Below are 26965 nucleotides of genomic sequence, written 5' to 3'. Positions count from 1 at the left end.
GAAGTCACTCCATGTTTATTCGGTATTCAATAACTTTCCTTCCCAGAGAGAAAACACACAATGTGAGGGGCCCCACTTTAATGAACTCCTTGCTTCTGGCTTTCCATCCTAAATTTCTGTGCCCATTAATCAAGGTTTGATACTGTTTCACATAGTACTTAAAATGTTTCCCTGAGATCACCAAGGCTGTGTCACAGAACATCTTGCCCTCCCAACATTCAGGAGAAAACTAGAAGCCTTCAAGTGGTGAAAGAGGCAGACAACTTAGGTAGAACTCCTGAGAAAATGTGCAGAGTCAACCAAGCCACCAATTAATATTTCCCTGGCTGTGGACTACGATCCCCTCAACATCTCCAAACAGTGTAGAAGGAAAGTCCTATTGCATAGAAGGGCCCTTTCTCACAGTGCTGTGTGTGCACAGCATCGTGGCTTTTGCTGACAACCAGAGCCATCCTGCTGCCTCAGTTTCCAGTAAAATGCAGAGCTAGTGAGGTATGGACCACCTCTCCCCAGTGGCACAGGAACGAGAAAAACCCAGACGGGGTGATGAGGACAAAATGGTTGTGGCATTATGTGCTTAGGCAGGCCGACAATGGTTCTCAAGATGGTGAAATCAAAACAGCTTGGGATCCTCCAAGAGCGGGAATAGGCAGAGACTTATTGGATTCTCACCTCAAATCCCATCCAAATCAAGTCACCAAAGGTTAAGGCAAATGGACCTCAATACAGCCTCCCAGTCCCCGGTGCACTGGGAGTCGTCAGCTCTGGAGGGAATGTAACCCTCAGCAGTCCCCCCGGGGCCACAGGAAATCACCCTGTGGACAGGAGCGGGCTGGTCTGGACTGGTCATTCTTACGCTTTGCTGTTGGTCCTCCATCCACCCATCCCCTTCAAAGGTCACAGTGGAGTGATTGTGTCCCTTCTGAGGACTTCCCTTTTGAAAAATAAACAAGCAGCAGTTTCCCTGATCTGACCCACATTCAACAGTGGAAGGAGGCCGGGGTCCCCGGGAAGGGAGAGTGGGAAAGGAAGCCGGGTGTCAGGTGCGCGCTCACACTCAATGCACACGCGCATAGACACACACACACACACACACACACACGCACACGCGCGCGCACGCCAGGCCAGCTGGAGAGGGTGCTGGCCCCTGGAGATGGGAAGCGAAAGGAAGGCTGAGCGTCCGCGGGTCACGGCCCTTGCGGAGACATCAGTCCGTGGGCACGAGGCTCCCGTCCTCTCTCTTAGGTTTTCTTGAGGTAGGTCTGACAGGCTTTGGCCAAGTCTTTCAAGAAGCTAGGAACTCCGTTCTGCAAAGCAAAGGATACTGTCACTGCTGTGTCCACAGAGCAATCACTCCTGATCCTTGAGGATGTGGATAAGGTAAACAAGTTGGCTTGTGGGAGAATTTTAAAAGACAGTAGGGCCTTGGACCTGATTTCACCACAATGTTGTCACAGATAATGACAAAAGGTAAGATCCAGGGAGTAGGTGAGACTAAGATGACAGAGGCCACTGTTGCAAGACACGGCCTTCTATTTTGGCTTTCTCTGGCGAAAAGCAAAGACATTTCTGAGTCACCGTTTCTTGAAGGAGAAAAAGAAAAGCTGGGAGATGGGAGATGGGATTGGGCAGGCTGGTTCGATTCTTCCCAACAAATGGAAGAACTCGCCTTACAGAATTAGAGATGGGTAAGGATTTGGGGCCATGAGGCTGGCTGCATTACTGGTGCGTTACTGTTGATCATTGTGCCAGACTCGCCCCAAACCTTGTCTTGTTTGCTCCCACTCTATAAGGTTGGTAATACCATCTCTGTCTTTTAAAACAGAAACACTTGATAGCTTCCAGAGATTTCACAGTCAGAGCAGGGCCTGGATTTAAAGTCACATGGGTTTGAATCAAAGCCATGAGCCTTTCACTCTCCAAGGGGGTCTGCTGAGCCCTCCAGCCCCTGAGACTTGTACAAAGCAGGCTCCCAGGCAGTGAGCTTTCCACTCTCCCAGGGGATCTGTGGAACCTTCCAGCCCCTGAGGCTTGTACAAAGCAGGCTCCCAGGCAGCCTCTGGGGACCGGGGCCTCCCCTGGAGTTCCCTCTCCTTACACAACAACAACAACGCTGGAGGCTCCCCCAGGCTTGGAGACGTCCAGCTGTCTCCCCAGCCAGGGCTGCCCGGCCTACTCCTCCGAAGTAGATACAGGGCCAAAGGCACCATTGTCCCTACAAGGGCAGGCGAGGAGGGGCTGGCATTCCAGCTAAGGCGTCTTTGTCTTTTGTCCCAGCTTCATCCTGGGTGTTGGCAACCCCATCCTAACCGTGGTCACTCAACCAAGCTGTTTCATAAAAAGAGCCTCATTAGGCTTGAGACAGCGCCGTCTCTTCGGCCTGACAGCCCCGTGGGCTAAGTCAACATTTGTCAAACACACCTCCCCCTCCTGCCTCCTGGGAGCTCACCTTGGCAGCCCAGTTAATGAGCCAGGACGGAATTTGGCCACCCGGGTTATCGAAGTAATACATGAAAACTAGAGGGGGGGAGAAAGAAAGGACAATTCAGAAAGCAGAAAACATGTTAGAAAAGTAAATGACAAACCCTGAGAAACTGCCACTGTCAGATTCACACCCAGAAAAAAAGGAGCAAGGTAACCTGTTATCCGCGGGGACTCCTCTCCTCTGCCTTGTCATTCGGGACATGCATATACAGTGTGTCCGTAAAGTCATGGGGCACTTTTGATCAGTCACAGGAAAGCAACAAAAGACGATAGAAATGTGAAATATGCACCAAATAAAAGGAAAACCCTCCCAGTTTCTGTAGGATGATATGGCAGCATGTGCACATGCACAGATGATGACGTAACACTGTGTATACAGCGGAGCAGCCCACGGCCATGCCAGACGAGATGTGGATGGTACAGAGGAAAGTTCAGTGTGTTCTGTGGCTCACTAAATTCAAATCCATACCAAAGTGCAACGTGAATATCGGTGCGTTTATACAAAGCACCACCACATAGGAATAACGTTACTCGGTGGGATAAGCAGTTGAAGGAAACCGGCAGTTTGTTGGAGAAACCCCATTCTGGTAGGCCATCAGTCAGTGACAAGTCTGTAGAGGCTATACGGGATAGCTACCTAAGGAGCCCTAAAAAATCTGTGTGTGAGCCCACATCGAACTGCACTGAACAGGTATGAAACTGGGAGAGTTTTCCTTTTATTTGGTGCAGATTTCACATTTCTATCATCTTTTGTTGCTTTCCTGTGACCGGTCAAAAGTGCACCATGACTTTACGGACACACTGTATAAATATTTTAAAAATCAGAGACAAGATATATTTTGCTGCTATTTATTAAACAACTGACACTTGGATATAGTCATTCATTATTTCTCTCATTCATTAACCCAACGTTGCAAAGAGCTGGTGAAATTAAACCCCAGTGTATGAATGATAAAATGGAGATTCAGGAAAGTTCACTGACCCGTCAAGGTGGCAGATCAAACAGGTATCAGAACAATGGGTCAGATTTTGCCTTAGGGTTCATGGCCACCCTCATTCCAGCAAGACAGGGCGCCTGGAGCCCGCCCCCAGCTCTTCTGTGTTTGGAACACAAGGTCCGCAGGACCAAGTCTCTGGGGTTTTGCTGAGAGGGAGCTGTGCCCCCAGAAACACTGCTACCAGCTCGTGGCCCTATCCACGACACCAGCCTGAGTCATGTCTAAGCGCCCTGACGTGCTGTGATGTACAAGAGGCCGTCAAGGATGGAGTGAGTCACATTGAAGCGCCCTCCCTCGCACTCTGGCCAGCCAAGTCTCTGGGGCAAACGGAGTCCCTCCCTGCCCAGGTGCTCGTGGCTGATTTGTTTTGTCCCCCCGCCCAATCTCTGACCTCAGGGAACGAGCATCGCGGATTTCTGTCTCCCATGCAGCACGGCCTCGCGGGGGCGGCCGGGGCGGGGCGCCCGCGTTACCTCTGCTCCCCTGCTTGCCGTCGCTCTCAATCGCCAGGCTCTGCTTGTAGCTCTTCACCCGGATCACGCCCGGCCTCTCGGCCAAGTGCGGCTGGGCGCTGCTCTGGGCCAGGACCACGTAGATCTTCCGTCCTTCCACGTCCAGCTCTTGCCGCTGCCGGACGTAGACATACTGCAGTGCCGGTCAAGGTGACGTCAGACAGGCTGGAGGGAGGCCCTGCCGGCCGGAAGCAGAGGGAGAGGATTCCTCCCGCCTGGCGTTTGGTCCCCTGCACTGTTGTCACTTCACCCACCCGCCCTGTCCCCTCACCTGCGCTGCCAGATCGTGCCTCATACCACCTGCTGTATCATCTGAGAGCATGCACTGCCCACGGTGAATCGTGCCTTGATGTCTTTAAATATGCATCCAGGGGAAACCCCTCCTCCTTTCTCTAAGAAGTCACAGGGAGACAGCAAGACAGCAGAGGATAGATCACCCGTCAGCTGTGTGATCCTGGCTTGTTTACTCAACCTCTCTGAGCCTCAGTTTCCCCACGTAAGAAAAAGGAGTAACACTGCCCGGCAGGCAGGCTTGGTGGAGGCATTATGGAAAGGCCGGGGCAGAATAAGTACTTGATAAACACCCCAAGTCCTTCCTCTTTGTCCTGACCTCCCAGCCCCTGCAGCTCTAATTACTGATCTCTATTCACCAGGAACCGGCAAGCAATGTTACCTACAACAGGTGACTGTGGAGACACTGAGTAGCTAAATATTTAGGAGGCTGATGTACACGCTGTGGTGACACTGGCTTACCAGGAATAACAGTTATTTCACCTGAATAACCACAGAACAATGACTATGTCAATAACGCTGTCCTAGGGAAGACAATTAAGTCATTAGAAGTGACAGGTCATCACTATTGAGCCCTTCCCATGTAATGAACATGTGCATCTATTTTGATCCTAACGCATCTATTTTGATCCTGATGGATCCCTGTGAGTTCAGGGTGAGGATCCCCATCTTACAGGTGAGAAGACGACATCAGAGAGGTAAAGAAACTTGCCCCAGATCCCACAGCCCCGCTGAAGTGATTACACCTGAATCTGAGCCCAGATACGGCTTCAGAACCTAATTAGACTTTCACAGGTGGACAGGGCTCGCCTGTTTGTCCTTGATACGTTCAAGCGACAGGCTTTTAGAGTTAACACTAGAAGCAATTAAAAGCCTACGGCAATAAGAAATCACCCTGCATATGACACAACTGCATTGACTGTCACAGCAACAACCATAGCCCATGCCACCTCAGAGTCTCTGAAGCACCCGCAATTGTCCCACCCCTCTCTCAGGCCGCCCACAGGTAGTCTATTGTCCCCAATCTCTACGTCAGAGCAGTAAGTTAGTTCTTAAATGTTTTAGGGAAGAAATGGCGTTGCTTTAGACTCTGGCTCTCCTCTCTCCCACAAAACAGCAAATGTTGTCCTACTTTCTCCCACAACTTATTCAGCTCATGTGCTAGACATCACCTGACACACCACTGAGGAAATATTAACTTGATACATATATTGATTAAAATGTGGGCCCTGGCTAATTGGCTCGGTGGTAGAGCATCAGCCTGGCATGTGGATGTCCCAGATTCGATTCCTGGTCAGCGCACACAGGGGAAGCAACTACTGTATCTGCTTCTCCACCCTTCCCCCTCCCCTTTCTCTCCTCTCTCTCTCTTTCCCTCCACAGCCATGGCTCAATTGGCACTGAGGATGGCTCCATGGAAGCTCTACCTCAGGTGCTAAAAATAGCTCGGTCACGACCATGGCCCCAGATGGGCAGAGCTGGGCAGAGGGGTTGCCAGGTGGATCCTGGTTGGAGCGCATGTGGGAATCTATCTCCCCTCCTCTCACTTGGAAAAGAGGAAAATAAACAAATAAATAAATAAATATAAAAACATGGCGGAGGTCTTTGAAGGGTGGCAAGGTCCAGTGTGCCATATAGCCAACAACTGGAGAACCGCCAGTTCACTGAGGCCCAGAGACATGGAATGCCTCTTCCAAGGTCACACAGCAAAGCAGAGAACGGATGTGTACTCAGCCTGGGATCTGTCTCTCCATATGAATGTTCTTTCCTGCACTATTCTCTGTCCTCAACTATTTAACAAGCCTCATTGGAGAGACATATACGCATATAGAAAGACTAAAACAACAACCTCATGGGGTTGGTGTGGTATCAGAAAGCCAATGAAATAAAATCCCAAGGAGCCCAGGTGTCATTCCTGAGGCCCAGCAGTGTCCCTGTGAGGTCAGAGACGTGGGACCATGGCCTGGTCCAGATTACCTCCTCTGGAGACAGCTGCACCTGCTCCCACACCTGCCTTTACCACCCCCTCGGTGTGTGAACCTGAGTCAGCTGCCCAGCAGCTCTTTGCCTCAGTCTCCTTGACTGTGAAATGGGAATGAGGGTGCCCACCTGGCACAGTTATTGGCAGAATTAGAGAAAGCCACGTAGAACCTACGGGATTCAGTACGCCACAGTTTGTTGAAACACATCCCATGTGTACACAAACGACCACTAGTGCGTGGGAACTGTGCCCAGAAATAAACCCTTGTGGAGTTTCAAATCTAGTTGGGGGCCAGGGAGACACACATATCAGACACAAACACAAACACACACGGTCCTCTCTGTTCAGAGAATAATGACTTCAGAACAAACAGATTTACAGACTGTTAGAGCTGGAGAAGATCCCAGTGGTCACCTAATCCACTGGTTTACAAGACCTACTTTTAACCCACGAGACCCTTGGCTAAAAGGATCTTCTATGGGAATTCAGCGTGCAAAGTGCTCAGCCCCCGTGATGGAGGAGAAAGTGCCTGTCCATCAGCCCAACCCCCTGCCCACCCAGCTCATCTCCATCCCGCCCTCCTAGGCTGGTCCTGGGTGGGCTTCCGAGAACCTTGGAGAGGCGGCTACCACTCCCACATCCCATTCAACTGCATCAGAAGATAAAGAAGGAAATCGAGGGGAAGAAACACGCATGCAGTGTCCAGAGCCGATAGTGACAGAGGGACCACTGTGCGGTCAAGGAAACGTGAGGGGGTCCGAGGAGAGATATAGCTGTGGGGGCCTGAGTTCCAGTCCCCATTCTGCCACGAGTCACCTGTCCGCATGCCTCCATCATTTCCCCCCCTAGAGACTGAGGGAGCATCTTAAACACTCTTTATAATAAAGTCCTTTCCAAGTTCCCCTTCTGTGGCCCAGCAATTTCAAGCCCTAGAAGATGTCTCAGGAAAACAGGAGCTGCCCTCCAAGTGACCACAATTCCAGGCGCTCCACATGGTCAGGCCCAGAAGTCACACTCAGAGGTCTCTGACAGCCACACAAGAAGCAATAGCTTTAGCATATGCTTCTGCGAGAATCAAAGGCGATGTTGTCCACACCTGCTGGATATACCACCACTGGCCGAGGGCCCGGGGCGGCACAGCAACGCTGAGAAAGCCGAGGCGCGGCGCCCCTGGGAAAGGATACATCCCTGTTGGACATGGGGAAAGGGTACTTCACTTCCCAGTAGACCATGGTCTCGCCGCCGCATTCTTTTTCATAGAGTTCTAAGGAGAACAATAGATGTTAGTGCATCTGGAAGCCTCTTTGGCTGCAATGAACACGGAGCCTAGGTAGGATGACCTCGTAGGGTATAATAAACCACTAACACACATAGCACAGAATTCTTCTAAAGTCAGTCATGCTCATTACCCCTAGAAGCTTGTTGTCTAGGGGCACCGTGTGATAAAAACCATGTAATCAAAATAAAAGCACCCAACAAGATTTGTCTATCTCAGAGCAAAAACAAGACTCTCAGATAGGATGCAATGAAACACAGGCATCCAAAATGAAATGTTCAGGTTTTAAAATCAGGGTGACCACCAGATGTCACTCGAGTACCAACAGTTTTGCTTTTACGACCTTTCTTCCCTCCAGATGTTATGCCAGGACAGCTGGCTCAGTGCTGAGTCCCAGTCTACAGTGTTTAGCTGGGGAATAAAGGTTCCAGAGATGGCAGCGTCCTTTCCTGAACAGCGAGAAAGTGGCGTGATGGTAGGTAGCTAACCTGAAGTGTCTTGCTTCTGTCCCATGTTCCCCCGCACTACCATCATGAGATTGTGTGCAAACAGCAGCTCACTCCTGGAGGAGGATCGCAAAGGAATCCGATGGCATGCACACCCTCTGACCCCAAGCTGCGCGGGGGGCTTCTCCCTAACCATTCAGAGAGGAAGCCAGGCCAAGGCTACTGAAGTAACCAAGAGAGTCCCTTGAGATGCTAATGGAGAAAACGTATTATATAATCCAGTTTTTGAAAGAAAAAGCTATTAATGCGCTTGGCAGCCCGCTGGTGCCACTGAGGCGGAAGACAGCCCTCGAAAGGAAGGGAAGCAGCGGGCACCTGCTGCTTCTTCCTGCTGGGCACTGACTCCTCCCCCTACTTGGCCCAGCATCTCAATTCTCCTTCAGCACATCCCCCTGCCCCTCCTGCCCACTAGGTGTTTTAAGCAGAAGTGGCTCAGCATTCATTTCAGGGCTGGGCAATTGAGCGAGACGTGGCCACGCAGATTAGGTCAGAGATGGTGCCTCTGGCTGGGGTCTTAGGTTGCCATGTGAGCAGGTTCAGGCTGAAAAGTGTTTCGGTAAAGCTCTCAGGGAGCTCACAGACTGTCCGGGAGGATGGGAGTTAGGTCTAGGGCCTCAGGATTGTTCTGGAGATGCCAGTCTGCTGCTGCTGATGGATCGGACACCATGGCGAGAACTGCTGACGCTGAGGAACAAACGTTAGAAGCTCCACAACTGTGTCCCCCCAAGTCAGGATGTCTTTGCTGTGAGCACCATCGGGAAGTGGATTCTGCAGGCTGCCTGCTTCCTCATATTGCTCCGTCCCAAAATGAAGCCCCATGTGCACCTTACTGTCAACTTCCATATCACGTGACCGACCCAGGGCGGCTAGGGAGACTGGGACGGAGAAAACACGGGTTCTCCCTGGGATACATGAGCATCGCAATTCCCCGGGGAAGGAAGTATTGTTGAGAACAGTAAGTGACCCAGAAGCATGACAAATGTCCACAGGAAATAATAAGCACGTCATCCACGCTGAGCCAAGGAGAGCCGATCCTGGGACCGAGCTGCCCTCGGCAGGAACATGGAATCCTTGTTCCTGTTCCTCTGGGGTTACTTCTGTGGTTATTTATCAGCCTGGGACCTCTGGGGGCCACCTCTGCCTGGCTGAGGAACCTGCCTGAGGAGCTGGTCAGCACAGAACAGAGCAAGAGATGAGAAATTATTTAAGTGTTGGAGGCAGCTCCGCTGGAAGCCAGAAGTTCTCAGTGGAGGGGTCCTTTTCTGACACTGGCGTTAGTGAGCGTTTTGGGACTTGAAGCCAAGAGTCCTGAGTATAGCACGGGTCTTTCCGAGTTTACGTGCCCCTCGGCCACCCCACAATTCTATTCCACTGTGACTGATACAGCAGAGGCCAATCCTGGCTCCAGTGGCAGGAGAGTCCTGTTTAACATCTTCCTTTTTTTTTATTCTGAGAGAGTGAGAGAGAGACAGGAAGGGAGAGAGGGTGAGAAGCATCTACTTGTAGTTGCAGCACTTCAGTTGTACATTGAGCTTCTTGCGTGTGCCTTGACTGGGCGTGCCAGTATCCACTTGCTCAAGCCAGAGACCTTGGGGTTTTTATGTCAGCAATCTCTGGGCTCAAGTTGGGGGGCTTTGGGGATCATATGGACAATCCCCAGCTCAAGCCAGCGACCCCACACTGATAAGCCTGCACTCAGAGCCAGAGACCTCGAGGTTTCGAACTGGTGAGCTCAGTGTTCTGGGTCAGTGCTTTACCCACTGCACCATCATAACTCTCCATCACTTCAGGGTGGAATCTGAGAGCTGCACACTGACAGTGAGAAGAGACCTCGGGGTTTCGAACCGGTGATCTCAGTGTTCCGGGTCAGTGCTTTACCCACTGCACCACCACTGCTCAGGCTGATGTCTTCATAACTCTCCGTCACTTACAGGGTAGAGTCTGAGAGCTGCACACTGACAGTGAGAAGAGACCTCGAGGTTTCGAACCGGTGATCTCAGTGTTCCGGGTCAGTGCTTTACCCACTGCACCATCATAACTCTCCGTCACTTACAGGGTAGAGTCTGAGAGCTGCACACTGACAGTGAGAAGAGACCTCGAGGTTTCGAACCGGTGATCTCAGTGTTCTGGGTCAGTGCTTTACCCACTGCACCACCACTGCTCAGGCTGATGCCTTTCATAACTCTCCGTCACTTACAGGGTAGAATCTGAGAACTGCATACTGACAGTGAGAAGAGATGCGTGGGGGTCTGAACCCTTTTCCCACCCTAGCTCTGATTCTACCGCCAAACTGTTCACAATTTGTACACATCATACAGTTCCACACTTCCCTGACTTTACTCCACTGTTCTCTGGGCCTGGAATGCCCTTCTACCACTCCTCCTCTGACCCTCACCTCCTCACATAGTATTCTTGTTCTTTCTAAAACTTGGATTCAATTTCCAAAACAAAACTCGGACACCACCTCCTCTAAGAAGCCTTCCATGACACGTAAATATACAGGTGACAATCAACTTACAGAGAGAACCAACCAGCCCTCAGAGCAAACTGGAGCCTGACTGGTGGTGGTGCAGTGGATAAAGCATTGATCCGGGACGCTGAAGTCCCAGGTTTGAAACCCCTAGGTCACCGGCTTGAGCACAGGCTCACCAGCTTGAGTGCAGGGTTGTTAGCTTGAGCATGGGATCATGGATATGAACCCATGGTCGCTGGCCTGAGCCCAAAGGTCACTGGCTTGAAGCCCAAGGTCACTGGTTTAAGCAAGGGGCCAATGGCTTGGCTGGAGCCCCCTGGTCAAGGCACATATGAGAAGCAATCAACGAACAACTAAAGTGCCACAACTAAGAGTTGATGCTTCTCATCTCTTCCTTTCTGTCTCTGTCTCTCTCTAAAAAAAGAAATCAAAGCAAGCTGGAAAGAAGATCTAGGAATATGCAAGAAATAGCAAAGGTACATTTCAGCCTAGCACTTAAGATTTTTATGTCAAAATTAAAATGAAACTTAATAGAATAGAAATTAAACCTGCTGCTTTCTACTTTCTAATTGATTTTTTTAACACTAGATGTTACTCACCTTTAACATACTGGTCCCACTGTTTTCTGTAGTCTAAGTCCATATAGACATCTGCTAAGAGAGCCGGCGGGCAGTTCTCCAGAACGCCAAAGACTTTGTACTCATAAAGCCCCGTCTCCTGTGAAAACAGCACAGGCAGAAACAACCTGTTGAGTCCCAGCCTGAGAGACAGCTGGAGTGCACGGCATATGAACAACAGACGGCTGAGGACGGGTGCACGCAACACCATTTACTGAGCACCTCCCGGGAGTCTTGGTGACGTGGTGGTGAAGAAGCAGAAAGGGCTCCTGCCCTCACGGGCCTTAAATGCGGCCAGAGCCTTGGTAGGGGTACCGGCTATAGACACCATCCGGCTAATGTCAGCAGGATACAAGAAGGGTTACGTGGTAAGTGGGGCTAGGTTTGGAGGAGAGGCGTTCTAAATCAGGAAAGGTCTTCCGTGGGGGATGTTTATCAGAACCTCTCGTCCTACATCTTAGGAGCAGTCGTTCATGGGGAGATGAGGAAAGACCATTCCTGGTAGGGGAAGGCCCTCGGGTGGACGACTGGCCTGCTCAAGGGACAAAGGCCAGGGGGTCTGGAGAACGGTGGGAGGCGGAGAGTGACAGGAGCTTGGGGGGGGGGGGCACTGGGCCCCAAAGGAATTTGTCAGCCAGTGTCAAGGTGAAGTATTTTGTTCTAACTGCTATGAAAACCCAATGAATGACTTTAAACAGGGAATGACTTTAAAAGGATGATCACTGCTTCATGGTAGAGCGCAGATCCTAAGGTAGCAAGGAGATGGTTGGAAGACAGTGCAGAGGACCAGATAAGAGAAGATGGTGACGTGGACGGAGCTGTGACAACAGGGATGGAGAGAAGTCAGAGCTTTAGGGGCATATTTTGGAAGTAATGTCAACAGCAATCACTGTGCGGACAGGTTTCTATGAGGATAAAGCAAGCAAAGGATTGAGGCTAACTCTTGGAACCTTTGCTCAAACAACCAGGCAAATGGAGAGTTCCTTTTCCAAAAAAAAGAGAGAGAAAACTTGGGGAAGAGTTATCCTGTGGGCTGTGAGGTAATCGAGAGCTCCACTGTCGAGTTTGAGAAGCTTATTAAACATCCAGTGGGGGTGTCATCCAGGCAGCTCGCATTCAGAGGACAGGACACTATTTTAGATGTTCATGGGACACGATGCAACCCAACACACTGTTTGATCAATTCCAGGATAGAATTTTTCAATAACTGCTTCCTTTTTTTTATATATAAAGGACTTTTGCATTAAGGGCTAAAAACGGGGAGAAACATCAGTTTCTGATCATATTAATCCCTTTTATTCAGGAAATAAACCATCTGTAGATTCCAAAGTACAAGAACTCTTGTCTGCAAAGGTACTGGGCTGGAGCTGGCCACACCACACATTTTTCACTCTGCACAATGGCAACTTCGAGTTCCTGACCCTCACGTTGCCTAGAGGGTCTAATGTTAAAATTAAACCAATGGCTCTTCCATTTCAGTGCAAAGCAAACAGAAAGAAAGCCCTTAGACACAACTTCCATGTGCTAACGCAACATTATTGGGTCATCTTGCATAAATGACGCCATCTTCTTCAACACCATACCAGAAACTGTGGAGTCAAGGGGGAAAACATGGTGACCCTTTCTAGACATCCTGAGGCTTCAGGGGTGTCCTGGCTCAGGTGGCATAACCCAGAGATACATACTTCCCAGTTTAGAAACTGCAGGTGTACGTGAAAGTACCTGGCAAGCGGTGGGAGGTAAGACTGACACTGAAAGCACAATGATTTTTCCAGCTCTAAAAGCACCCAGCTTCTATCAAGAGCTACCTGTCATCAGTGACACACGAGGAGAACCGAACCCCTTCTGTGCTGTGCCACGGACCTCAGGAGAAACCGCCCCTTCTGTGCTGTGCCACGGACCTCGGGAGAAACCGCCCTTTCTGTGCTGTGCCACGGACCTCAGGAGAAACCGCCCCTTCTGTGCTGTGCTACAGACCTCGGGAGAAACCGCCCCTTCTGTGCTGTGCCATGGATGCCCAAACGGAAGGCAGGACAGACCTCGGGAGAAACCGCCCCTTCTGTGCTGTGCCACGGACCTCAGGAGAAACCGCCCCTTCTGTGCTGTGCCACAGACCTTAGGAGAAACCGCCCCTTCTGTGCTGTGCCATGGATGCCCAAACGGAAGGCAGGACAGACCTCGGGAGAAACCGTCCCTTCTGTGCTGTGCCATGGATGCCCAAACGGAAGGCAGGACAGACCTCGGGAGAAACCGCCCCTTCTGTGCTGTGCCATGGATGCCCAAACGGAAGGCAGGACAGACCTCGGGAGAAACCGTCCCTTCTGCCCCCTCCCCTGCACTCACACATGGAAGAACAGTGAGGGTTTATATACCTGCCAAGCATGTACACCCACACATCTTACAATCAGCTTTGGAAGAGAGACAATTAGCTCCCTGTTCAGAAACCTCTGGGGCCCCGTTTTTTCCACATACCCAGCAAAAGGGACAATTACGTCTTGAGATAATTATGTCCCCAGCCTTACAGGAGGAGTTCGCTCTGGCTGTCTGGATAAATTAAGACAAACTGTTTCCTTAAGCCAAACTGGTTCCTTTCCCCTCCTGAATGCCATTCCAGGCTCAGTGACCTCAGTCCTGTACATATCGCAGAAAACAGAAGCCCACTGGGGAGAGGAAAATAGAACGATGCGATTTACGTGGATGCAGAAGAATGCACTATTGTGACGGCTTCCTTTAACACTCCCGCGGTGGCCGAAGTGAGAAAGGCCAGAACCCCACAGGAACAAAGTGCTGGTAACACCTTTCCTCGTCTGTCAATAAAACGTCCTTTTCAAGGGCTGGGTGGCCCCACCCTATTTCTTGGGTCAAAGTACTTTTTCACCCATTATTTCATCCAAAAAAAAAAAAAAAGATCTCAGTAAACATACTCATGTTTTTATTCCATCTTTTAAAAAATACAGTGAAATTTTTTTATACTTACAGAAATCATTTAGAGTCATTATAGGAAAATTGGAAAATACAAAAAAAAAAAGAATAAAAATATTGAAATGGCATGTAAACTCATAATCTGCAAATACCTATTGGTAATATTTGAGACACTTCTTTTAGGTAAAATAAATACTTCTGTGTGTTAGAAAAATGGGAGTAACATGGTGTGAACAGCTTGTATTCTTATGCTGAACAATATTATATTAAAATTATGGAGAGATTACCCTAAGTATTCTTTTAAATTATTGCTGTTTCCAAATATTTTTACAAATATAAATACTGCTGGTATTATCTATTATTTCATAGGGACCAATTTGGTCCATAATTTTAACTTTTTCAGTAGCAAAGTTAGAGATAAATTTTAAAGGGTAGTAACATTTTAAGGTTCTTTATACTTTTTATACATTTTTAAGAAACTTTGTACCAATTTATACTCTAACGAGTAGCGAAGAATCAGTTGGCCCACCCTCAGCCTGAGCCCTCGCCGAGACCCTAGGAACCACCTGGCCTCACCACACATGGCTTCTGGCCTTGTTCATTACTGTCGATAAGAGAAAAATTCTTCTGAGCCCTGGCCACATAGCTCAGCTGACTAGAGCATCAGCAGGGTGGCAGGTGCGATCCCAGGTTGGGGCACATACCAGAAGCAACCAATTAACACATAAATAAATTAATAACAAATTGATGTTTCTCTCTCCCCCCCCCAAATCACTAAATTAAAACAAAATTTTAAAGAAAAACTCTTATGACTAATTCTTGAGACACTCACAGATCTATGTCAAAGCGTCTTCCTATTATAATAATTCCTCCCCCAACTTGGCAATAATCCTTTAGAATAACAGTCTCTCCTTGCTAAGTCCAGATCTGTTCTTATTTGACACGAGAGTGGAAAAAGTAGACTAACAGCACAGTGCGAACAGGACTTAGGAACACTTGCAGGAAACGGGACTGTGTGCGAATTCATTAAAACAGTGCAGAAGTACACAAGCCTCACTCCAATGCATTGCCAAGAAAGAGAGGCAAGAGCAAATGGCTCCTGTAATGCACACTAAATAGAAATATATTTCCCTTGGCAGAGAGGTGTCAGAGACTCCACACTGTGTTATAGAGAGAGCCGCCTCCTTCCACTGGGTAACTCAGAAAGAAAACTGATAACCTGGCTGGGACCCACGGCATGGCATCCTGAGCCTTGAGCAGAAATCAGACACAAGCTGGCTTGGCAGCTCGGAGTGTGCTTCCTCCACTGACCTGTCTGCAGTCGCTGCAATGGCGTGTCCTCTGTACCTGAAGTCTTCCGATCACTGTGACCTGCTATAAATTATATCAATACTAGTAACCATTGCTCCTAGCACAGCGCAGTTTCCAGGTTACACTCATCATCTCATGTCATTTTTTTTTTTAGATTTATTCATTTTACAGAGAGGAGACAGAGAGAGAGTGAGACAGAGAGAAGGGGGGAGGAGCAGGAAGCATCAACTCCCATATGTGCCTTGCCCAGGCAAGCCCAGGGATTCGAACCGGCGACCTCAGAGTTCCAGGTCGACGCTTTTACCCACTGCGCCCCTGCAGGTCTCGTGTCATCTTGACCATAGCCCTGTGGTGTAGATAGAAACACTGGCATTGCCTCCATCTTTATAGAAAGAAATGAAGCATATTTGTCTGAGAATGATATTTGTCTGAGTCCTACGGCTAGTACTCAGGACCGCTCGGAGGGGGAGGGGAGGCACCAGCCCCTTCTACTCCCCACAGTGGCTCCTTATTTAGCTCTACGCTGCCTAAACCGTCGTTCCAGACCACGAGCTAATGATCAAGACAAAGAGGACCCACCGCATAGAGTGTTAGAGACAGAAGGGGCCGTAAACCCTTTCTGTAAGAGATGTCAGCGGCTTGCCAAGCATCGGTCAACTACACTGTTGGTGGCAAAGCCTGGATGAGAACCTGCTCCTTAAGGTCCCCAGGTCAGGGCTTCTGCCCAGACCACCCAGGATGGACCTCCCACGGAGATGCCACCCGGTATCCCTAAGCCTAGTGTTTGTCCACCAGGCCTCCGACTACCAGAAGAGGTACTTTTTAGATGCTGCCTCTGGGGGGCTCAGACAAGAACCAAGGGAAAGGGAGGAACGGAGAAAGAATGAATATTACCACCTTCAAAAGTCAGGGGCGGTGCTGTCTTTCCTTAAATTATGCCAAAGAGTCATCAGAAACCTTGTTGCCAGAAAACCCAGCCTGGGGGCTCCAGCCAGGGCTCCGAGAGCCATAGCCGGGAGAGGGTCTGAGCCCTTCGAGGGCTGACCTCTCTTTCCTCCGCGGGGGAGTGGGTCTAATGAGTTGCTACCTGAGGAAGTGACTGTGAGGATTGAATTAGATAATCGACCCGAAGTTCTTAGCATAATAAGCATTCAGGATTAGATGTCACTTTCATTAATAAGGCCAGTATGAAGATCTCCCTTTTCCCAGATTGAAGAACTCAGGATACAGATCTGTAACATCATGCGTATTTTTAAGGGAAGCTCACATCCACGGAGTGCCTGCTCTAAGCCAGGCACGGTGCTTCATAATTAATACAATAATCCTGGAAGTAAGCATATCATTGTCTCCACTTTATAAATGAAGAACTGGAGGGGGTGTGGAGGTATAGCTCAGCAACTTGCTAATTTTTGAGATCTGGTATTCTCGCTAACTTGTCAACACATCAAGCCGTTACATTTCTTAGCAATGGTAACTCAAATGCATGAAAAAAAGAAACTGTTCAATTTCTTTTCACTTGTATTCACAGGGTTAAAATACTTTGAGAAGCATTACTGACAATGATGGTACATTTATTTATCCTATGCATAATAAAGTCTGTAAGAGAGAAAGTATTTATACATGAGAAATATCAAAATGTCATAATGTTTGCCTTTGACATGACAATTCCCCTAGAGAGGCGATCCCTGGAGGGGACCCCTGCTCCCCCGCTCCACCCCCCAACTGACCTCGCTCATTCTTTTCAATTTATGGTGCTTATTATCTGCGTTCATATCACTCACTACAGGACAGCTTTGATTAATCACATTTCCCTAATTTTGCAAATGCACCCTGGAGTGTGCACTAAATTTTCTTTGCTTCTCACGGAAAAGCTCATTTCTATTTCTCAGGGGGACAGGAAGCCTAGCGTCCCCAGCCTGTGACAGTGCCAGCCGTCCAGCTTCAGCCACTCTGGCCAGTAACAGACTCGACCGGTAGGAAAAGCAAGCATTTTTCACCAAAGAAAATCAGTTCTAATGGCAGGAACCACGCCTCCAGCTGCCGCTGGGCAGTGTGTACCAAGACAGTGTGAAAAAAGACAGCTAGCTCAATCTGATTTAATATCTTAGATCTCTCTAAGAAAAGATGGTAGGTTCAATCTCGGTAAAATAATGAGAGGTAATACTGAGTGCTTACTGAATAGCAGACACTGGGCTGAATGAATGCTTCACACGGATGATCCCACTAAATTCACACAAGGATCATGTGAAGTAAACCCCTTTTTCAGACAAAGAAATTGAGGCTTAAAAGAACTTCTGAGGAATATCTGGAAAAGGCTAATCTGTAGAGACAGGAGGTAGAGCAGTGGTGGTCAGGGGTTGGGAGTAGGGACAGGGAGTGACTGCAAGTGGACAGGACATTTCCTGTGGGAGTAACACAAATGTCCTGAAATCAGATTCTGGTGAAGGTGGCATACGTAGTTCCAGAAATTTACTAAAAATCGTCAAATTGTACTTAAAGTGAGTGAATTTTATGGTATGTAAGTGCTCTCTCAGTAGAGCTCATATAAATGATACCTCAATCAATAATAAAGAGAGAGATTAGAAAACTCAGCCAAAGTCACACACTACTAAACGGCAGAATGTGGCCACGAAGCCAGTGGTCTGAGGGCAGAGGTCATCGTCTGTGATACCGACTCCAAACTCTGAACTCTCTGAACAAATCGCTAGACAAACAACAAGCTGTCTGAGTGCATTGCTGTATTTAGGGTGACCGTATAATTCCCACTGGCACACTTTTAAGAGTGGCAGTCGTAAAAATTTTTGCCAGGACAATGTAAAGCAGGCCTGCAGTGGGGATACAGGGACACATGGTCATCCCAGCTACTGCTCAAAATAAAACACCATTTAATTTACCAGGAGCTTTGACCCTGGGTCCCCACACAACTTCGGCAGAACAGGAATTATCCCCAGTTTACAGATGAGGAAACTGAGACTCAGAAAGAATCTTGGGCTCATAAATCCTAAAATTATAGAGAAATTACGCATCAAAACTATCCTCCAGGTTGGGGGTTGCCAATCTGTCGGGCTGGCTAGATGTGAACAGTCCACGGCAAAGAACGGCTCTTATATTTTTAAAGGGTTATATACACTGCTCACAAAAATCAGGGGATATTTCAAAACAAATATGAAGCTATAAAATACCCCCTAATTTCTGTGTGTAGTACGTAGATATGTATGTGCCTACACACTACCCTCCATTTTGCTTCTTGGCCCACAAAGCCAAAAATATTTTCTATTTGGCCCTTCACAGAAAACGTCTGGCAATCCCTTGTTGGGTTGTCAACCTGGCCAGGAGCTTCCCGGGTGTAATGTGAAACTGGCCCCCGGACGTGGAGGCAGGGAGAGACTGAGGAAGGGATGTTTGTTGGTGGAAGGTGTAACAAGCAGGGAACTTACACATGAAGCTCCTCTTTGGCAGCTGAAAGATGAGCAGCTTCCTGCACCTGCCCGCCAGAATCTTACAAGGTTATCGAGAAACCTTAACCGCGGGCAGTCACCTACACAGACAATCTCACCACTGCATTTCTGTCTCCAGGCTGTGTCCGTGGGAAGCCCCTAGTATTGGAAGGCAAGTGGTGTGCATTTTCCAAGCACAGGAGAGGGACCGAAGGGCCTCCCATTGACTGGATCCAGCTCACAGGGGAAAGCGGCCACATCTTCTTGATGACGTTCCCCAACATCCTTTTTGAGGTCACTGCCACCGCCACCCAGGAGACTATGAATTACTGCCAAGTCATACTGCAACTGCTCATATCAGAGAGGGACTTTTTTGTTTCTTAAACCTCCAATATACTTATATTTTATTTTGAATGATATTGGGGTGTGCCACTTAAGCTCAGACCACCCTTCAAATGGGAGTGGGATCTCAACTCTAATCTTCACAGGCCCCCAGGTGGTCCGATGTAGCATCAAGTTAGAGAACCACTCTGCCACACATCATTTAATTCCATGATTATCACAAGGGCAGCAATCCTAAAAGCTAAGTATGATTCTTGGTTTGCAAGGGAGAAAGCTGGGATTTCAAAGTAACGAAACAATAACAGCACTTGCTGGTGAGTGGGGCCCAGCCCCTCAGCGCTCTCCAGCCCAGCTTCAGCCCAGGCTGTGGCCTTCTGACTCTTCCTGGAAAAGCGAGGTAGGCACAGCCTGGCTCGCAGCCTCAGCACTAAGCGTTCCCTCTGCTGCAGTGGTTTAAAACCCATCCTGCTCACTGGAGTCTCTTGGGAAGCTTGAACAGTAAAAAAACAAACAAAGACAAAACAACCATAACAAGGAAACCTTTTATTTTTAAAGTATTTCAAACATACATAAAAATAGAGAGAACAGAATAATCAACCCCTTTATGAAAGGGTAGTTTTCTAAAGAACCACCCAAGTCCTACTTCAGATCAGTTAAATCTGGGACTCTCAGGTAGGGCTTGGTGTTGTCATTACAGCTCCCTGGGGGATTCTAACGTGCTTGGGTTTTGAGAAACTCTGGTTATTTCTCCCGCAGATATCTGAAGGATGCAATCTTCCACTTCAGTTCTTCCCCCACGCAGGGCTTCCCAAACTCCCCCATCTAAAATACAGCCCATCCCCCCTGGCGACCCCACCCATCCCCCTACTCCTTTAGCCCACTTAGTTTCTTAGGAGCATTTTCCTCGCAACACTTCATTATATACTACGGGTTTACTCTCGTCAGTGAAGGTTGTTCATTGCTCAGAAAGATATTTCACTGAAACAGTAGCTCGAACCCCTGCTCCCTGCTTATCCCGTGTCAGGAGGGCAGCAGCACATGGGTGGCATTTGATGAGTATTTCCTGACTACATAAATGAATGATAGTGGTGCAGAGTGAGGATTTAACTCGGGACTATCTGCCTCCAAACCCTATGCTCTTCTCACCACACCAGTGGCAGCCCTGGGCTAGTACTGTGTAACCTCCTGAAAGAGAGTCTAGTTCTTGCCTCGAAACAAGCTGGATACTTGGTACTGAGTTTATCAGAGTAGACTGGTTTGTGTCTAGTTACTAGTTATAAGGTCTTGGGTGGTTCACTTTAGCAACTCTGGGTCTTCCTTACATCCTTAAACTAGGAATATAAGCCTGTCTTCCAGATTAGTTGAGCGGGATCATGAAATGTACATGTGTTCCTGACAAGATGGCGGAGTAGGTGGACACTGCACTCACCTACTTCATGACCATATCAAAATGACAGCTAATTTACAGAACAATTCACCTGGAAAACCGTAAAAGAATAGCTGAACAGAAGTCCCATAACTAAGGATATGAAGAAGAAGCCATGTCTAGACTAGTAGGAAGGGCAAAGACGCAGAACAGGCTGGCCCTGCACCCAACTGTGGCAGTTGAGAATCCGCAGGGACAGCTCGACTGCAGATGTACCCGAGGAGGAGGGGTTTCAGCTCGGCATGGAACACCAGTGCTAGGAAGAGGAGCCGATGTAACGTCTGGTTGTGAAACTCAGTGAGGGCTGCACAGCCCTGGATGAGATCCGGGAGGCTGCTGGAAACCCAGGCTGCTGAGAGCCTCATCTGAGTCTGTACTAACCTAGCAAACAGCACTCCCCCCGCCCCTGTGACTCCCGGAGACCCTGCCTCGCACAATCTACTTACCACCAGAGGCTCTTTCAGCACCAGCTCTTTTGGCAGCCGGCAAGCAGCAGCAGTCCCAGGGTGCCATGGGCCTTCTGCTGATCTGCCTCGGGCCCATCACTGGTGGCAGCAGTCCCAGGGTGCCATGGGCCTTCTGCTGATCTGCCTCGGGTCCACCACTGGAGGCAGCAGTCCCAGGGTGCCATGGGCCTTCTGCTGATCTGCCTCGGGCCCACCACTGGAGGCAGCAGTCCCAGGGTGCCATGGGCCTTCTGCTGATCTGCCTCGGGCCCACTACTGGAGGCAGCAGTCCCAGGGTGCCATGGGCCTTCTGCTGATCTGCCTCGGGCCCACCACTGGAGGCAGCAGTCCCAGGGTGCCATGGGCCTTCTGCTGATCTGCCTCGGGCCCACTACTGGTGGCAGCAGACCTCGGTTCATAGCGTGGCACCTCCCATGTGCATCCAGGACCATCACAAGCAGCTACTGATCCTAACAGGTAGCCCCAGGTCAGCCACAGGCAGTATCTGACATTAACCTGCACCAGAGTCCCGCCCAGGAGGCCCCAGAACCAACATACCTGGTGGCCAGCTTTAGATCATAACAGACCATCACCTGATTAGCTTCACAAAGAGCACACCCAAAGGGACGTCTCAGCAGTCACGGGAACGAATCCTGCTCCATGTGATAGGCTTCCACACAGCAGCTCGTACACTGTCGTCGTGGCCAATCCCAAAACCAGCCAGCCAGCTGGAGGGTTAATCCCACCCACTGACGTGCCAACAGCTATCAAGGATCAACTACAGCAGGAGAGCACACACAGTTTACACCAGGGACACTCCTGGAGAACCTGCTCAGATGATCAAGAAGACTGTACCACTGGGCTCCTCAGGCCACTACATAAGGCCACCTTGCCAAGATTAGGAGATGCAGCAGCTCTACCTAATACATAGAAACAAACACAGAGAGATAGCCAAAATGGAAAGACAAAGAAACATGCCCCAAATGAAAAAAAAAAAAAAAAAAAACAGGGGAAATCTCTGGAGAAGAACTAAATAAAACGGAATAAAGCAATCTACTGGGTCCAGAATTCAATACACTGGTTATATAGATGCTCAAGGAACTTGGAGGAAGAGTAGAACTCAGTGAGAACTTCAACAAAGAGACAGTAGGAATAAAAAAGGACACAGAAACCATAAAAAAGAACCAGTCAGAAGTGAAGAAGACAATTACTAAAATAAAGAATACAACAGAAGGAATCAATAGCAGATTCAATGAAGCCAAGGATCAGACGAGCAATATAGAAGAAAAGGTAGCAGAAAACACCCAACAACAGCAAAAATAAAAAAGAATTTTTAAAAAATAAGGATAGTTTAAGGAAGCTTTGGGACAAGGTCAAGAGTAACAACGTTCACATCATAGCAGTGCCAGAAGAAGAGGGAGAACAAGGAGAAGATTGAGATCCTATTTGAAGAAATAATGACTGACAACTTCCTTAACCTGCTGAAGGGAAAAGACATACAAGTCCAGGAAGCACCTGAACATGAGGAACCCACAGAGGTCCACACCAAGGCACATCGTAATTAAAACGGCAAAGGTTAAACACAAAGAGAGAATCTTAAAAGCAGCAAGAAAAAAGACAGTTACCTACAAGGGAGCTCCCATAAGACTGTCAACTGATTTCTCACAAGAAACTTTCAGGCCTGAGGAATTAGCGAGAAATATTCAAAGCGATGAAAACCAAGGACCTACAACCAAGAATACTCTACCCAGCAGGGCTGTCGTTTAAAATTGAAGGAGAGATAAAGAGCTTCCAGACAGGAAAAAGCTGAAGGACTTCATTGCCACCAAACCATTATTAGAAGAAATGTTAAAGGATCTTCTTTCAGAAAAAGAAGGGGGAAAAAAAGAACATAAATATGAATAAAAAAATGACAGTGACTAGATATCTAATAATAATCACTTCAAATGTAAATAGATTAAGTGCTCCAACCAAAAGACAGGGTAGCTGAATGCAAAAGAATTATGTGCCCAACATAGGAAAACCTAAATGTATAAAGCAAATATTGATAGACATAAAGAAAGAGATCATCAGTAATACAGTCATAATGGGGAAGTATATCAGTCCACTGACATCAGTGGGTAGATCTTTCAGATAGAAAATCAACAAGGAAACAGAAGCCTTAAATAACATATTAGACCAGATGAATTTAATTGATATCTTTAGAGCATTTCACTCCAAAGCAGCAGAATATACATTCTTTTCAATTGCATGTGCAACACTCCAGAATAAGACCACATGTAGATCACAAAACAAGACCCAGCAAATTCAAGCATCTTAACCAACCACAATGGTATGAAATTAGAAATCAATTACAAGAATAAAAAAACAAAACTGAAAAACAATAAACACATGGAAGGCAAATAACATGAATACTCAACATTGAGTGGGTTAACAATGAGATCAAGGAGAAACTCAAAAGCTACCTTGAGACAAATGAAAATGAAAACACAATGACCCCAAATCTATGGTGTTCATAAGATGTACTAACTACAGATTAGACAGAATTCTCTTCCAGGAGGAAGGTAAAAGGTGGGAGTCCACCTGGAAAACAAATGACGCTTTAGCCAACAGGGTCAGGCAGCAAACAACGCTGGGTAATGCTAGAGGTCAAAGTCCTAGGGGACACGATGTGCCCTGACCCAGGGGCCACCACACTGGCCCTCCGTCCCGTCGACGACGTGCCCTGACCCGGGGGGCCGCCACACTGGCCCTCCGTCCCGTCGACGATGTGCCCTGACCCAGGGGGCCGCCACACTGGCCCTCCATCCTGTCGACGATGTGCCCTGACCCGGGGGGGCCGCCACACTGGCCCTCCGTCCTGCCGACGATGTGCCCTGACCCGGGGGGGCCGCCACACTGGCCCTCCGTCCTGTCGACGATGTGCCCTGACCCGGGGGGCCGCCACACTGGCCCTCCGTCCTGTCGACCATGTGCCCTGACCTGGGGCCACACTGGCCCTCCGTCTTGTCGACCATGTGCCCTGACCCGGGGGGCCGCCACACTGGCCCTCCATCGTGTCAGCTGAGGTTCAGTGGCACACCTATGGGAATCTTATGGCCCTCCAACTATACAACAGCTCTCTAATTTACATCTGTGTGCCATGACTGTCCTCATCCCCAGAACAGGTAGAACGTGCAGTATGGTCAGTAGGGATAGGAACTGTTCTGAGTGCCACACAGGTCCTCCCCACAGGAGGGAAGTGGTCCCTGCTACATAACAATACACAATGGAAACAATACACAAAACAAAGTCAGTCCCTCTGTCTCAGCTCACAGGCAATGGATCCTGTGGGCTAAAAGGCACGAAAGCAAAAAAAAGAAAAAAAAACCCACAGGCCCATGGGGTGAGGGGAGTATAGAGTGGTGGGAGGGCAGGAGCTGTATGCACAAGTCATGGGAGACAGCTGGAAATGTGAGATAAGACCAAACTAGTTCAGGTTAGACTGCCAGCAGCACTTGCCTTCTTTCTGAGAGGCAACAGAGGAGCATATTTATTACACAGGTCTGGAGCAAGACAGCTGAGTTCTGGTTCCAGACTCATTTCCATATAGGTAAAAAAAAAAAAAAAGTGCTAACCATAGCACCTTATCTTAGGGCTAATGTGAGGATTAAGTCACTACCTGCCAAGTCTTAAGCAGTGCTTGGAATATAAGAAAGCACAAAGTGTACTGGCTATTAGAATAGTTACTATTAATTTTGCAATCAACAATGCCACTGAGATGGGAGTGATAAGGCCCCTCCAGTGCTCGATTAGGCTGAAAGGTATAGGATGGAAGGCGGGGAGACTAGTTAAGAGGTCACTGCAATTCCAGGCGAGAGGTGCCATCCGAAGGGCAAACAGACTGCAGGGGTCTCCAAACTTTTTACACAGGGGGCCAGTTCACTGTCCCTCAGACCATTGGAGGGCTGCCAAATACAGTGGTCCTCTCACTGATCACCAATGAAAGAGGTGCCCCTTCCAGAAGTGCAGTGGGGCCTGGATAAATGGCCTCAGGTAGCCACATTGCGGCCCGCAGGCTGTAGTTTGGGGACCCCTGAAGGAAAGTAAACGGAAGGGAAATGGGTCAAATGTCAGGCGCATCTGGGAAATCCAACTGACAAAATCTGGCAAATGCCTGGATGTGGCTGGTGAAAGCGACATGGAATAATAAGAGAGAAGATAAGTGGATTCTGTCTGAACACATACCCATTTTTGCACCAAGATAACTGATGAAATTATACTAGGAAATTAATTGTCTGCTCCAGAATGTGAACTTCTGTTCACCTAGTTAGAACCAACGGCGTAACAAGACAAGCAGAGCTCCAACCTGCTCTGACACCATAATACTCCGGTCTTTAACCAGGAAACCAAAATTTCACCTACCTTGCGTAAGGGTGACTTTTAACCTACTTGCCATGAACTGCTATGCCACAGAGCAACTGATGACAGGGCTCAGGTGCAATCTGACCCTTTCACCTGATGGCTACCTGCTTCCAGAGGCCTGAAGGAACGGCTGGAGACTTGCTTAATAACTACCTCCATTCCTCCTAGGCTTTGACGCTTAGACTCAAGTTATTAAGTGCAATTTACCAGGAAGAGGCAGCAGCCCAAAGAAGCAAGTCACTAAAATGACTAGAGATGATTGTAGGTCTTTCCTCGGGGCCACTCCTGTCCACACACATTAGCCACCCTGCACATCTGGCCTCTGAAAAGTCCAGTCTCTTTTTCCCCTTATATTCAAACTCAGGGACACTACCCACACGCACACGCCGCTGGCACCCAGCCCGGAGATGCATGAGGCTAAGAATCGGCAGACCCCTGTTTTAACTTCACCGTTAACTCTAACGAACTACACCCCCGTGGGGCCTCGGACTTAAGGCTGAATTCTGATTCCTAAGCCCAGCTCGGTGCACAGGACGGTCAGCTGGAGGCACCGCCCCCCGCGATCGCTCCTCCCAGCTGCAGAAGACCCGCCCGGGTCCAGCCTTCCGCGGCTGCAGCCCCTGAGTCCCCGCGCGGAGGGCGGCCCCGGAACGCTGCAGCCCCGCGGTCCTCCAGCAGGCCGGCTGCTACCTGGTCCAGCAGCCGGTAGATGCTGATGCCCAAGGTCTCCACCAGCAGCTTCCAGTCGGCCCCGGCCAGCGCGGGCTGCTGGAGCTCGGCACAGGCCTCCCGGAACTGCTCCTGGGAGAAGCCACCGGCCATAGGAGAATCCATCCTTCCGCAGCCACCGCTCCTCCGCCTGCAGGGGAGGCGGTTGGAAGCCTTGATGTAGGGTCGGGGGCGGGGCGAAAGGATGGCCCAGAGTGATTGGCAGGGAACAGAGAAGTGAAAGAGGGGAAGGTGGGACTCAGTGGGGAGGAGGAGTCTAGGGAAGGCGGAGCCAGGACGGGGGCGGGGCTAGAGAACTGGGCGGAGCTGAGCAAGAGAAGAGGGAGACTGGAAAAAAGTAAAACGAGAAAAATTGGATTGAGCTAGGAAGTGGGGAGGCTTATTTATAGATGGAAGGAAGAAGGAAGACATTAATGTCATCGCACAAACATCCCCACAGTAGCCCTTCCCATACTCCTTTCTCAACCCAAACCCTCCCAAACTGCTTAGGTGCCTCTTTTACCTTCTCTGAAGGCGGTAGGGACGTCTCTGAGAGGTTTGGTAGGCTTGGGAGGTGAGCTGGACAGCGCAGACACGCTTGAAAATCTCCGGCGTCAGGTGCTAGAACTATGTATTTCAATATAATTTCTATTCTTTCTGTTATGCAACTTAAAACATTATTCTGAGAAGAGGCCGATGGTATTCACCAAAAGGCTAGAGGGGTTCATTGCACAAAAGGGATTAAGAAACCTAATCTATATTGGAGCCACGAGGTAATTCGCCAGCCTGGAAGGTGAAAGCTGATCTAGAAGTTACTATTGTGTCCACCCA

General features: G+C 48.9%; 1 protein-coding gene across 1 annotated transcript; it reads right to left on the bottom strand.

The window, feature by feature from the left end:
- PCTP (phosphatidylcholine transfer protein) lies at positions 1-26297 on the bottom strand. The gene is made up of 6 exons (XM_066264009.1): positions 26117-26297; positions 11121-11238; positions 7451-7530; positions 3956-4127; positions 2450-2517; positions 1-1307 (listed from the first exon to the last, which is right to left on the bottom strand). The coding sequence occupies exons 1-6, from the start codon at positions 26258-26260 to the stop codon at positions 1242-1244; spliced, it is 648 nt and encodes a 215-aa protein (XP_066120106.1). The 5' UTR covers positions 26261-26297; the 3' UTR covers positions 1-1241.
- Positions 26298-26965: the final 668 nt, after the last annotated feature.

This window comes from Saccopteryx bilineata, chromosome 2, assembly GCF_036850765.1.
Source record: "Saccopteryx bilineata isolate mSacBil1 chromosome 2, mSacBil1_pri_phased_curated, whole genome shotgun sequence".
In the NCBI taxonomy this organism is placed as follows: domain Eukaryota; kingdom Metazoa; phylum Chordata; class Mammalia; order Chiroptera; family Emballonuridae; genus Saccopteryx; species Saccopteryx bilineata.
Note: the sequence above shows the minus strand (reverse complement) of the source record. Positions and strands in the feature narration are given on the sequence as shown.

What these genes read in the sequence shown, in the direction of transcription:
- PCTP (XM_066264009.1), bottom strand. Translation starts at nt 26,260, where the DNA reads ATGGATTCTCCTATGGCCGGTGGCTTCTCCCAGGAGCAGTTCCGGGAG. An exon ending in TCTACCGGCTGCTGGACCAG is followed by an intron (nt 11,239 to 26,116) that starts GTAGCAGCCGGC and finishes CTGTTTTCACAG; the next exon opens with GAGACGGGGCTTTATGAGTA. An exon ending in CGGCAAGCAGGGGAGCAGAG is followed by an intron (nt 2,518 to 3,955) that starts GTAACGCGGGCG and finishes CCCCCCCTCTAG; the next exon opens with TTTTCATGTATTACTTCGAT.